This window comes from Somniosus microcephalus, chromosome 15, assembly GCF_052327205.1.
Source record: "Somniosus microcephalus isolate GS21.2 chromosome 15, FLI_Smic_1.0, whole genome shotgun sequence".
In the NCBI taxonomy this organism is placed as follows: domain Eukaryota; kingdom Metazoa; phylum Chordata; class Chondrichthyes; order Squaliformes; family Somniosidae; genus Somniosus; species Somniosus microcephalus.
The window spans coordinates 63712773-63727473 of NC_141001.1; the positions used below are offsets into that span (position 1 = coordinate 63712773).

Here is a 14701-nt window from a genome sequence, read left to right on the forward strand (position 1 = left end):
GACCATTGCTCCATTTAGCAAGCCAGTTGAGAACAGACAACACCTTTCAATATCACTTCAGCTGGGGTATTGCTTAAAGATCACTAATACAATAGCAAAATACTGTGGATGCTGGAAATCTGAAATAAAAACAGAAAATGCTGGAAATACTCAGGTCAGGCAGCATCTGTGGAGAGAGAAACAGAGTTAATGTTTCAGGTCGATGACCCTCCGTCAGAACATCAGTTAACTCTGTTTCTCTCTCATCAGACGCTGCCTGACCTGCTGATTACTTTAAGCAATAATAAAAACAGAAAATGCTGGAAGAGAAACTGGTTCACTCCTGTACATGAATATTTCATAAAAGAGCACTTTGCTGGCTCACAGAATCATAGAACTAGGAATTAGCAATGCAGAACAAAGGTCACAAAATAATTGATGAAGGTTCAAAATCTCAACTATAAAAATATATGCCCAACTTTATGAAGGTGGATTTTTGGCTGGTGAATCTACTCAAATTTTTAAACCATATATGGGCATTATGGATTGTTTTATATTATTTTTATTTCATGTCATAGCGTATAAGGTTTTGTGTCAAAATTAACTTGCAATTAACCATAACAAAATAAAACATTAGCTAGAAAACTAACCTGACTAAGAATTCTTCCAGATTGTCCACCTGTCATCTCTACAAGTTCAAAAATGGGAAAATTCCAACTATTTAGCTTTTCCATGAACAGCTCTGTGCCTTGTGTTTTTATCGGCTCAAGCAATAGCTCTGGCAACTGCTGTCGATTTAAAGAAGTCAAATATCAATGGTTATGCCACAGTACCTCAACATCATAGTATAATGAAAAATCTTTTCCTTTTACTAATATCAACAATATTGTCAAATACTGCTCCAATAACCATCACCCCCAACACTCGCTCCCCTTCCCCGGCACCTTCCCATGCAGGCGCAGGAGATGCAACACCTACCCTTTAACCTCCTCCCTTCCCACCATCAAGGGCCCCAAACACTCCTTCCAGCTGAAACAGCGATTTACACGTACTTCTTTCAATTTAATATACTGTATTCGATGCTCACGATGCGGTCTCCTCTACATTGGCGAGATAAAAGCAGATTGGGCGATCGCTTTGCTGAACACCTCCGTTCAGTCGGCAAGCATGACCCTGAGGTTTCGGTCACTTGCCATTTTAATTCACCATCCTACTCCCACTCTCACCTCCTCTGACCTTCGCCTCCTATACTGTAGCTCAACACAAGCTCGAGGGATAGCACTTCATCTTACGATAAGGCACTTTACAACTTACCGGCCTTAACATTGAGTTCAACAACTGCAGATCATAACCACTTTCCCCATTTTCTCAGACAGCAGGTGCTGGTGATGGTTCTGCTGTTGCCATATACCTCCTCTGGACCCATCTTTTGTTTCTTTATTGTCCCATTATCATATCCCTTTTGCTTTGCACCACATCTCTTTTGTCATTTAATCATTCCTGGCCTGCAGCCTATCTTACACCCTTTGTTCTTTCCTCCCCTCTCTCTTTTCCCCAAGCTCTGTACTTGCTTATAAACTGTTAAATCTCCAACTTCTTCCAATTCTGATGAAAGGTCATTGACCTGAAACATTGGCCGGAATTTTCCCATTGCAGAGCGTGCGGGTTTGGGAGTGGGTCAGCAGTTAAAAGCACTGAAATTGACAGCGTGTCGGGAACCCACCGTCATCCCGCGACTTCCACATTTAACTGGGGCGCATTTCGAAGCACTCCACGGACCCGCTCCTAAGAGGCGGGTGACCTTATTGGAGGTAATTAACTGCTCGTTGAGACACCCTTCACAGCCTTTCTAAGATGAGGTTTCATCTTTAACTAGTTGCGCACGGAATTCACAAACCTCAGGACACTCACCTGTGATGGGAAGGCAGGAGCTCAGTGGCCATTGTTCTAATTCATTAAGTGACAGCTGGAAAAAGCACATAAATACACATACCTTACACCCGCTTCCTTGCCTAAGGGAAAGGCTCTTGTTGACACCATTTTGTGCAGAGATTTTGCTTTAAGGAGTTTGCAGGTGATTTCTGCAACCGCCGAAGCCACTCTCACTACATTGGAAGATTGTGCCTCTGATCTCCACTTTACCTGGCATCTATCAGATCAGCACGAGTGCTGCTTATGCTGTTTCACCTTGGACCTCAGATTCGGATTAAGATGAGCCCCAACACAAACCATACCTGCAGCAGCCTTCTCCTCACTGACCTGATGCTCCACAGGAGAGAGGGGATCAGCACAGGGGTGCACCGCACCGGAGGCAATACCCCCAACACAGGGTATACAGGCAGAGGATGACATGACTGAACAGCAATGCTTCAGGAGGCTCAGGCTATTGCGCTAGGTCATGGCAGACATTTGTAGCTTGCTGGAAGAAGACCTGCTGCCCAGAGGACCTGGTGGACACGCCTAACCAGTGGTTGTCAAAGTCACCACCGCCCTCAACTTCTTCGCCTCAAGCCCCTTCCAGGGATCTGCAGCAGACATTTGCAGGATCTCTTAGTTGGCCACACACAAATGCATCACCCAGGTGACCGATGCCATCTTTCACAAGTCAGCCACTTATGTAAACTCTGCCACTGATGAAGCCAGTATTACTGAGCAGGCGCTCGGTTCTGCGGCTCTGGCGAGATTCCCACAGGCGCAGGGCGTCATCAACTGCACACATGTGGCCATCAAGGCACCCCCAGATCACGCAGGAGTGTTAGTGAACCGGAAGGGCTTCCACTCCCTCAATGTGCAGCTTGTCTGCAACCATAAAAAGATCACGCATGTGTGTGCCAGATTCCCAAGGGGCCGTCATGACTCTTTCATCCTGCACCAGTCCACCCTCCCTGAGCTCTTCGCACCTCCAAAGAGACTTACTGGCTGGCTGCTTGGAGACAAGAGCTATCCACTGAAGACATGGCTGATGACACCCTTGAGGAGGCCAATCAATGAGGTCGAGGAGCGCAATAATCAAAGCCACATGTTGGCCAAATGTGTCACAGAGCAAGCAATCGGCATGCTGAAGATGCGTTTCAGATGCCTTGACAGATCTGGAGGAGCCCTTCAGTACGCACCAGCCAGGGCCTGCAGAATCATCGTTGTACGCTGCGCACTGCACAACACAGCGCAGCAGCAAGGATTGGAGCTGCAGGAGGAGCAATGTGCAGAGCGCACAACTTCTTCAAAGCAGGAGGAGAAACGGGTACCTGAGGTGAAGATGGCATCAGCAGCGGCGCACATTGCTGCCCGAGATGGCCTCATAATGGCCCGATTTAGTGAAGCTGCACAAGTGCACCCATCTGGCTGCCATATGCTGTACCAACTCTTACCAACCCCCCCCACCCCCAACCAACACCAAAAAAAGCAGTCCTAAAATGACCAAACCATTCCTGTCAAACAAACAACCATTGCTCGAGGTCAAGTAATGTCTCACCATTCACTTGAGGTGACAAGGCCATTTCCAGGTAGTAGGCAAAAATGGACAAGACGGGAAAGTGGTGCAAAGAAATAAATTTCTGTGCGTCATAAACAGAACTGAAACTTAACACTAACATTTTGACAAACCCTCGTGCATCTACGATTGTGTCTTTTTTCTTTATCAAGTGCTTCTACGAGATGCAACCCCTGGCTTCAGCAGAGCTAGAGGAAGGCTGCTCACTTCCCTGTGGTGACTGCTTGGCACTTTTGGCGGACACCCTCTGGGTTTTGGAGCCTGTGAGGGCCCCACCAAAGACTGCTCCTCCTGCAACTGTGCAGGGGCAGACTCAGCCATTGGGATCTGAGACAGCATGTGAGGCTCTGACTGAGGGGGAGAAGAGTGAGCGCTTTGAGAAGAGCCCCCACTTTTATGTCCCTTCTCACCATCATCCCTCTCATGGGCCACCCGCACTTCCCTGCTAGCAAGGAGCTGGAGGGCAGCTTGCTGCACATCAGTGGGGCAATAAATGACCAAGTCTACATTACTATCCCTTCTAGAGATGAGGTCAATAACAGTCCGCTGTCTGTTGTTCACAGCAAGCATGTTCTCATTCGACTGGGGCATTAGCTGCTCCATGCAAATGGCCATCTTTTCCATGGAAGAGCACATTGTCGCCATCACCTGCAATCTGGTGCTGCTCATGTTGGAGATGGACTCCTACATTCTCTGTACAATCATGCACATCGCGGCTGGGAAAGCTGCCAGAGCCTCGTGCATTTGATCAAGCTCTTTGTCGATAGCCCCCGGAGGTTCAGCATCTGCACCCAGCTGAGCAGAGCTCGGAGTGTCTTGCGCCATCTGGTGCAGACTCTCCAATGCTGTCCCTGTCTTCACGATCTGCTCCTGCTCACTTGTGATCTTTGAGACACCAGGTTTCAACACTACCCTATGTCTCACAGGACCCACTGATGTGTGCATATCTGCATGGGTGCTGGGTGCACATGGGTCTGGTGACGGTGCACCCTCAGAATGGAGCTTCCTCTGAGGAGTCATCTTCCTCCTCCGGCTGGACAGTGGGAGGGGTCACTTGATGGACCCGTGGGAGAGTAAAGACATGAATTAGACTTCTTATAATAAGAATGTGTAATGTTACCATTATCCACATGATGATATTTCACTGGCTGCTGACATCAGTCACTATGAGTGACTGTTGTATGCCATGTGGGATATTCAATTCTGTCACCAGGTTGCTGGGAAGTCCTCCTCTCTCCCTGCCAACAGCTCTGTCACTCCATTTATTCTGAGCGCATCCTCCTCTGCTGGCGTCAAATTAGTGTATAATGGAGGGCCACCTCCAGTTCTTTCTCTTTCTCTCCTGTTTTGCACTCTCTTCTCCTGCAAGGAGGGAAAGAAAAGAACTTTGAGTGAGAGTGATGGAATGAGCGTAAGGGATGAACGGGTTACATCTGTAGACGGTGACTATGAAGGAGTGACATGACATTGCCAAAAGGCACCCTTCTGTGGTGTTACTTTGTAGGATTGCATCAGGCTGGGGCCGAGTGTCAGTAGTGGTTAGTCAGATGGGGATGCGAGTAGGTGCACAGACAGTGAGGGATGGGTGCATCTGCAAACTAGGTTGGAGTGAGGAGTGACGTGCAGGAGTAGGCTTGGGAAGGCAGAGTGATGGGGTTGGGGTGACAGGCACATCAGGGTGTAGTTGAGTGTGGCATTGTCCTGTACTCACCTTTCCTGACCTCATGAGATCATTAAATCTCTTGCAGCACTGTATACAGGAGCTGCTGACAACACCCCTACTGCTCACTTCTTGTGCGATCTCCAGCCATGCCCTCTTGGTTTCACTTGGCTGATCTCTTCCTGCCGCTACCAGGGAATAGGGCCTCCCTCAGTGTTCTGACTCCCTGGACTGGACTTCCAGGGAGGCATCCGAGAACCTGGACGCTGCCTTCTGGCACTGTGACTCCATCCTTCCTTGCATCCTCACAAAAATCTTCAATATATAACAATAGCCACATGTCCCAACCACCTGTAAGCTTCCTCCAACAACCTTCAACAGTGATGTGTGCAAGGCTCCTTTAAATATCGGAGCTGAAAGCGAGTCATCAGTGACGTCAGCAGACCCGCTCCATTTAACTGACCGGGAACCCTGTTTGACTCTTTCAATTGATCCAATTCAGTTAAACGCGCAGTGTAGAATGCGTTGCTGCAAATTTGGGATGGCAAACCGCTATGGGGCCCGCACGCACCCGTTCCGACTCTTCAAGGTGAAAATTCCAGCCATTAACTCTGTTTCTCGCTCCACAGATGCTGTCTGACCTGCTGAGTGTTTCCAGCATTTACTGTTTTTATTCCAATGTTAGAGGAACAAACAGATTTGAAGCAGGAATACAATTATATAAAACTGAAGAGGCTGAGGCTTGTCAAAAATGATTATATTTTCACATCCATCCCCTCCCCAAACTATCCCCTTTAGTCAGTCCACCCTCTAAATATTGCCAAAATTTTGTTCCTTAATGAAACTTCCAGGAAACATGCGCATACAATATAAGGGGAATGTTAATTTACTAAAGGGGAAACAATGTTCCCTGCAAGCACCCCCCCCCGCTCCCCAAACTACCTGGTTGATTAGTCTTCTCTTGGGGAATTTCCAAGAGTGAATGCCAATTCACACTGAGGTTTTAATTCAGCTCTTGGAGTGCAGTGCATCAACATTTGCCATTATCAGGCTCAGTTAAATTAAACTCCAACATTACCACAGTGACTACACTTCAAAAGTACTTCACTGGCTGTAAAGCACTTTGGGATGTCCTGAGGTCGTGAAAGGTGCTATATAAATGCAAGTCTTTCTTTGTTTAAAAGCTATTCCTATCTGTTCCGTTCTGCTTTATAAACAAAAAAATATCCCCCTGAATCACCTGGGGATTTATACAAACTGTTATGGATAGAAAAGCATCTATACAAATTATTTGCTGACATGAGTTACTGAAGGCCACGTGAAGAGAATATTTTATTTCACAGTAGAATATTTGAACAGATTCAATAAAAATAACTCTTGATGTTAACTGTAAATTTTAACTTCCAAGGTACTTGAAATGGTCAAAAATACTTCACTCAAAATTTGTGTAATAGCAAGATTGGCTGCCATCAGTGGTTTTTGAAAAAAGTTTTATAGGTATGGATGATCAAATCCAATGTACAGTAGTACTACTAAATCAGTAAACAAAAAAAATATTCAGTGGCAGAAACTTGTCTTACCCCAGCTTGATTATTTTGCGCTTGTGTCTGCTGATCCTCACTATTTGTATATTTCCTGGATCCTTGTTCTAGCTGCTCTTCACTTTCTGTCCCCATTGTGTGTTGTGCTTCCTTTGATCCACTGTTAGCAGCAGCATTTTCAGTACCTTCATCTTAAATAAAATAGAAATTATTTATACATTTGCTCGTTCATCATTTCATCTTGTTTATGCAAGTGCTATTTTACGCACCAAGTTCTGATTCAGAATTTTCTTCTTACTTGAGCACATAAACTCCACTTTTATATCTTAAACTTTTATCTTAATCTTAAGACTGATGTATACATGGATACAACAAATGCCTCCATGGGCACATAAAACAATTACAGCAATTCAAATCCAATTCATGCAAAGAATATTCAAATACTGTGCTGTATATTGTTATTCTACTTAGCAATATTATGTTATTTTATTCCCGAGCATAATTTGTGATGTTTCATGACAGATTTTAATGCTAAATTTCCAGATGTGACTTGGGCACATGTGGTCTTGTTTTATTGCAAAAAAACACTCCTCAAAAGCAAGTGAATGTGTTAATGCCAATTATGAGGAATTCTACCAGGTCTCAGCCAAGCCACAAAATTCAGCATTTCACAATAGTGGCATAAACCCCTCCAGAAAAAGAGAAAATGAACAATATCCATCACGCCATGTCAAAATCCTGTTAGCTAATCATGAACAAGTAGATCTCATCAGTACTGAACCACGAGTGAAAATTCAACATTCACAACCATAGAATTTTTTACGAACATACCTTGTCTTTTGGCATGTGGTGATTCTGCAACAGATTGCAAACTGCTTTCTCCTAAATCTATATTTTGAACAGGTCTAAGCATATGTCGCCCGCAACTGGAACAGATTAATTTAAAAAAGCAGAAATAAGAAACATGGGAAGAATTATCAATCATAAATTTATTTTCCCAATAATCCACAATTACCTAGTTTCCTTCTTTATATCTTCATTCTGCACTAAACTCAAGATTTACAAAACTGGCTGATCTTTCCTAACTATTTGCTGATGCATGATTTTCCATTAAAAACTGGATTGGAAAACCAAGCTAAATCCAATAGGTCTAGCTACACAAAGCTGTCTTGTATCATTTTATAACCAACTAGCCTGGGAAATGACAGAACTTACTGATGCTTTAAGAGAAAACAAGACTTGCATCTCAGGTCGGTAGGAAAATTATATCAGTGACTGGGAGTCAGACCTACAAAACCAAAAAACTCTCGTCTAAATCATGATTGTGAAAGTTACACACTTCAGGTCTTCCTGCTCACAAGAAATGTTGCATTCTGAAACTGCGTAATAAAAATTAAGATTTTAACAGTAATAATTATCAAATTTTATATTACAGTGGCATTTTTATCTCAGTTGACAAGTTAAGTGTGCAATATTTATGGATGATCTAGAAAGAAGAATACTTCATGTCATAAAACTTCTGAAATTTAGAAATCCAAGTATGATGTGCGCTTTAGAGGTAAAACCATGACTGCTTGTTTTGTGCTGATTTGCGTACTTGTTTCCTATTTTTGTTGTGAATAGGAGTCTAAAGTTTTCCAAAAAATCTGCACAGGTTAGGACCTTTAAAGCAACAACTCATGCTTGAGAGATTTGGCATCCCTTTTCATTTTAACTACAACTAGAGATTTCTAGCCAGCTTTGTTACTGAAATCTAGTATAACACAATAGTACAATATTATATAAACTGCCTTGTGCAACTTTAAAATAACTTCAGTCTTTTATGAAGGGATTCAAATTTCACACATGGCTTTCAGTGCACACATTCAGTAATGCATCGTGTACCTGCTGCAGAGAACCGTGCTTGACATTCGAAATGATTGCTGAAAGTCTGGAGAACTAAGTGTGTATCCAATTGGTTTATGGAGAGTCACACTGGGCTTGGTCAGTATGTCAGCTGTATCAGGAAATTCTACCGGTGATCGGTTAAAACTCGTCATTGCCCCAGGTCCATGAATTGGGGAATTCACAGGACTGAGGCTAGGAGAAGTGCCTGAAACAAAAGAAGGATTTATCAGTTTAATCAAAACCATATTATAGTTTGTTTTTTTCAAACTTTTTAGTTTGTAGGAATGAAGCTATACATATTTTATTCCAAATTATTTTTCGTCTCTTTTCTCTGTTCTACTTGTACCGTATGTCAATTGTAGTCAAGAAAACCACCTACTTCCAGGCCTCGACCAATGCCCTTCTGAACTAGCAATTAAAAGAAGTGAGCATGCAGCAAGATGACCACTCTCAACAATTTCCCTCCTTCTCCTGCAGTGGTGTGTGGCCTCCACTTGTTACTTCACAGCTGAAATCAATCTCAGTAGCGTGGGAGATTGCAAATGTAAATCCACATTTCAACACTGTGTGGCACCATGCACCGCTGTTTCAAAGCACAGCTCAGGTTAATGGTAATCAGAAATATTGCAACCTTTTGGATTCTTTAACAGCCTAAACAAATTGCATTTAGTGGTACAGTATAAAACAACAATAGCAGGCTGTGTTATTAGTGATGGTGAATTTCTGGTGTCTTTTCATAATTTTAAAAGATCAACCATACACAAGTGCTTCGGGTGTGGAGCAGTAATCAGTTTCACCAGTCAGTAATTATATTTTCTTCATGTTCAAATTGTTTTGGATCATGTGCAGGCCAAAAAAAAGCTAAGTATTTATAACCATTCCAGAACATTGCTCAAAACTGGTAGCCATGAGCAATGAAGAAAATTTCTTACCAGGTGAAATTTTGACGATCTTTCAAAACAGTCAATTACAAATGGCAAAAAATTGATTTTCAGATATCAAAACATTACTTCAACCTGCAAAAGAGACTTGTAGCCTCATCTTTTATAGTTCCATTTATAACTTTCAATTAGCTTCTTAAACAGAAGAAATGCCAGAAAGATAACTGCAAACACAGTGAACTTGAAGTTGTTCCAAAACAAAGACTGGACTTATGACAGCAAATAAAACCTTTATTAACACTCAAATGAAGGAAGCTGCTTGCCTTTGTGCGTATTTAACAGTTATTTCATTTTCCAAATGACACTTGTGTTTTTGAACATACAGATACAGGTCGTTTCTGGTGAGCTCCATTTTCAAAGAAAATCAAGCAGCAAAAGAAAAAGCAATTATATTTGTGGGAAACCTTCATTACAGAAATGCTCCCATATAGAACGTATATTTTTCCCCATATCTGTCATTTTTATGTGTATTTTCCAATATAAAAGTGATGAAATCTTAGATCTGTTTTTGCATTAATTTTTTGATATTTCACTCAAGTATCAGGCCCATTTTTCAATGCAAATTATGCTATTTAAATTAGAAAAGTTAGGGAAAACATTTGTTATTAAATTGAGAGCAAATCATAGATGGACAGATAATTTGCAAACTGAGCACAGTGTGCGGTAACACAATTTTATTCAAAAGAATCCTCGAGCTAAAGAGAACAATGTACATTTTAGAAAAGTTACTGAGGGGGCACATCAGTGTTTACAACCGTATAGAGTAAGTATATTTTCTAGTATGACAGTCTTCAAAAAGATTATAGTGCCTGATAAGATGAAATACATTATGAAATTCAGTTTGTAACCACAGAAACAGTACAAACTTAGTGAGATTGGAAAATTAGTTTTCACGGTCAGATGTGCAGGCCTCAACATAAACCTGCACTTCAAGCAGATAGGTGGGGGGGAGGGGAAGAGAGAGGGAGAGAAAGGAATAAAATACTTTTTCAGGCTATTGCTTTTCATGGCAGTATTCTGCACGGTTCTTTGTTAAAGCATAAAACAAAACTTCATTGCTGCTTTGCAGAAGACAGAAAAATAACACACATTCTTCTACCTAGGAACAGTGCTTGGGCCTCAGCTTCTTACAATCTGTATCAATGACTTAGATGAGGGGACCGAGTGTAATGTATCCAGGTTTGCTGATGATACAAAGCTAGGTGGGAAAGTAAGTTGTGAGGAGGAGACAAAGAGGTTGCAAAGGGATATATAGACAGGTTAAGTGAGTGGGTAAGAACATTGCAGATGGAATATAATGTGGAGAAATGTGAAGTTATCCACTTTGGTAGGAAAAATAGAAAAGCAGAATATTATTTAAAGGGTGAAAGATTGGGAAATAATGGTACAGGTACACTATCCCTTATCTGAAAGCCTTGGGACCAGCTGAGTTTCGGTTTTCGGAATTTTTCGGATTTCAGAAGGCATTATTATAAGACTGGGAAATTTGTATTTAATATACATTTTAAAAGTTCAGGCTACCTCTTGCGACTGTTCCGTGTCTCATTCCCCTTCCTGCTTCTCTGGAAAGCCGGATATCGGCTGACTCCTACTAAGCTGGCCCGCAAATCAGGTCGGGTGGGGGAGAAAAGAATATCGGACGGGCCGCAGTTCAGGTCGGGTCGGGAGAAAAGAGTATCGGACGGGCCGCGGTTCGGGTCGGGTCGAGAGAAAAGAATATCGGACGGGTCGGGGGTCGGGTCGGGTGTGGGGGGGGGGGGGGGGGGGGGGAGAGAAAAGAATATCGGACGGGCCGTGGGTCGGGTCGGGTCGGGTTGGGGGAGAAAAGAATATCGGACGGGCCGCTGCAGCTATCGGACCGATCGCTGTATTGTTGGGTTCACTCTCCCGGTACCTCCTTCACACTGCCCGGCTCGGCCTGCAATCTCCTACCCAGGAGGGAACTCTGTGACCCTCTGCCCTGCTCAGCGTAAGTCGTGCGCACGACTTACGCTGAACGAAAAAACTTTCGGTTTTTAGAGGTTTTCGGAAGTTCGGATAAAGGATAGTCTACCTGTATTCAAAGGGACCTCGGTGTCCTTGTACATGAATCACAGAAAGTTAACATGCAGGTACAGCAAGCAATTAGGAATGCAAATGGTATGTTAGCCTTTATTCCAAAAGGATTGGAATATAAGAGTAAAGAAGTCTTACTGCAATTATCAAATGAGGCCCTGTGGGTTGCACTGAAAAACCAAAAAGGGAAAATAGCGGACGCTCTGACCATAATTCTCCAATCCTCCCTTGCTCGACGTGTGGTGCTGGAGGACTGCTAATATTGAACCATTGTTTAAAAAGGGAGAAAGACTGAGTAACTAGCCAGTCAGCTTAACCTTGGTAGTGGGCAAATTAGTGGAAAAAGTTCCGAGGGATAGTATTAATCGTCATTTAGAAAGGCACGGATTAATCAAGGACAGTCAGCATGGATTTGTTAAGAGAAGGTCGTGTCTGACGAATTTCACTGAATTTTTAGAGGTGGTAACAAAGCGGGTCGATGAGGGTAGCACGTTTGATGTAGTCAACATGGATTTTAGCAAGGCTTTTGACAAGGTCCACAAGGCAGATTGGTCAGAAAAGTAAAAGCCCATGGGATCCAAAGGGAAGTGGCAAGTTGGATCCAAACTTGGCTCAGTAGCAGGAAGCAAAGGGTAATGGTCGACAGGTGTTTTTGTGACTGGAAGGTTGGCCGGAATTTTGCCTACCTGGTCATGTCCGGTGTGGGCAGTGGCTATGGCGGGTCGTGACCCCGCTGCTGGCTCCATCCCGCTACTGAAAATGACTTTCTTTTAATAGGGCCTATGAAGCCCGCCCTGCGTGTTACCCGGCCCAATTAAATGCTGCGGGTCTGGGGATGTCATCGATGACATATTTTCAAGCTGGAATCTTTAAAGGGGCCATTGCCACATTGGATTTGAATGTCAATGTAACATTGTGCTGTCAGCATTGGCGTGCTGCAAACACTTTGACAATGACGTTACAGAGGCAGAGGGCTGCACCCAGATTCTCCGATGACTCCCTCTATGTGCTTATGGAGTGAGTCACAGCACGCAGGGAGGTCCTCGTCCCTTCCAATGGGCATAAGAAACCTCCCCAGGACACCAAAATAGACTGGTTGGAGATTGCAAAGGAGGTCACCAGCAGGGATGTGGTTAGGAGGACCTGGGTACAGTGCCACAAACGTTTCAATTATTTAATTAGATCAGGAAACATGAGTACAAAGCCACACTCACCTTCATCCTGCTGTGCCTTTCATCACATCCCCATCACTTTGCCTTCCCAACCCTACCCCTGCACATCCTTACTCACACCAACATAGCTTGCACGTCCACCCAACTCTCTCTCTCACTCTCTCCATCCACATTATCACATCCCCATCTCATGAGCCACCCCTCACACTCACCCTCATCCTAGCGCAATCATACCAACTAACAATACTCAAGGAGGCCACTTGGGTGTTTTATCCAATATTTACTATTCACGTAAAGTTTCCGTGAATGTGATGTCAAACATAAAAATCTTTATTTTCAATACTTTCCAGTGTTGGACAGATTTGTGTGCACCTTTGTAAGTGGCTTAGTGAGTTGCAGTGAATAGTGAGACATAACGGTACCTCCAGCAATGGTGGTGAGTGTGAAAGGAATGGCTTGGTCATTGCAGGGATGCTTTACGGTCGTGGTTCCCAAGCAGCGTGTTTAACTTGGCTATGCAGTTAAATTTAAAAGATTAAAACCACTCTAAAGGGTCTGACAACTAGCTACTGATAATGCTTTATGTGGGGTGATGCCAACCTGGCGCATCATGTGGCAGCCATATGGTGTCCTGCGTCAGGTGAAGTAAATCTGGCCATGATGAGGTCATCCCTGGCCTCCCGGGCAGCAATGTGCTCGGGTGCTAATGCCCTCTATCCTGTGCATCAGGTGATTGCGGAAAAGGTTGGTGCTGCTGGTGTGCCTGGTGCTGCTGGTGTTGGGGCTCATTGTGGTCAGAATCTGAGGACCATGGTGAGACAGTATAAATGGCATCCATGCTGATGGAATAAATGGCAAGTGAAGTAATGATGACAGAAGCAATCTGTCAATGGTGAGAGAGGTTCTTCCAAAGAAGTGACACTGGATGGAGACTTTGCTTGAAAGACTGCAGAATCTGTGCTGGGAATGCAGTGAGAAACAGCTTCTGCTAAGGAAAGTGATCATGTCAGGTGGACACTTTTACAGTACACTTGATGCTGTCAACTAATCAACTGGAGCAATGGCCACGGAACTCCCACCTCAGACGTGGTTCCTGAGCAGCGTGTGTACCATGCAGTTAAATTTAAAAGGTAAGATTAAAACCACTCTTTCGGGTCCGACAACTAGCTACTAATAATTTAAATGGGTCACCCACATCTGCTCCGCGCTGACTGACGTGCCTGGGGGAAAAGGCGCATGGGAACGGGATGATAGCGGGTTCCCGACCTGCTCCCAAAAACAACTTTCCCACCCGACCCGCCTCCGATCGTACCCACTCCCACCCCGGAAAATTCCAGCCGTTGTTTCCAGTGGGGTTCTGCAGGGCTCTGTATTAGGTCCCTTGCTTTTTGTAGTATACAGGAAACTCTCAATTTACCGGCACCTAAATAACCGAAAATCTCTGTTAACCGGCAAAATTCAGGAGTAGGTTCAGGTAAGTTTTACTTCATATTAGTGGCCGTTCCTGGATCTGTGGCTGTGTAACCGGGGTTCCTGCACCTGTTGCTAAGCAACAGGGACGCCTGGATCGTGTGGCCGGGGTTCATGCACCTGTTGCTAAGCAACAGGGAAGCCTGGATTTGTTGCTGTGTACGGAGCTCTCGTACCTTTTAACTATACCTCTCTGTAATCCGGACTTTTTGATAAACCGGCACCACGCCGGTCCCGTCAGTGCCGGATAAAAAAAGTTTCCTGTATACCAATGATTTAGACTTCAATGTAGGGAGTATGATTAAGAAGTTTGCAGATGATACAAAAATTGTCCGTGTGGTTGATAGTGAGGAAGAAAGCTGCAGACCGCAGGAAGGTATAAATGGACTGGTCAGGTGGACAGAAAAGTGGCAAATGGGATTCAATCCGGAGAAGGTGAGGTAATGCATTTGGGGAGGGCTAACAAGGCAAGGGAATACACAATAAATGATAGAATACTGGGAAAT

At 43.9% G+C, this 14701-nt stretch overlaps 1 protein-coding gene across 4 annotated transcripts in view; it reads right to left on the minus strand.

Annotated features, from left to right (window-relative positions):
- Positions 1-14701, minus strand: part of pde3b (phosphodiesterase 3B) — a 324393-nt gene that overhangs the window by 17201 nt on the left and 292491 nt on the right. For 2 of the 4 annotated variants that reach the window (XM_086007902.1, XM_086007901.1), the window contains exons 6-9: positions 8555-8762; positions 7502-7596; positions 6710-6861; positions 630-767 (exon numbers count right to left, since the gene is read on the minus strand). In XM_086007902.1, coding sequence (XP_085864028.1) covers positions 630-767; positions 6710-6861; positions 7502-7596; positions 8555-8762 — 593 coding nt within the window. The remainder of the gene's footprint in view (positions 1-629; positions 768-6709; positions 6862-7501; positions 7597-8554; positions 8763-14701) is intronic. The other 2 variants (XM_086007903.1, XM_086007904.1) reach the window with 2 other exon arrangements.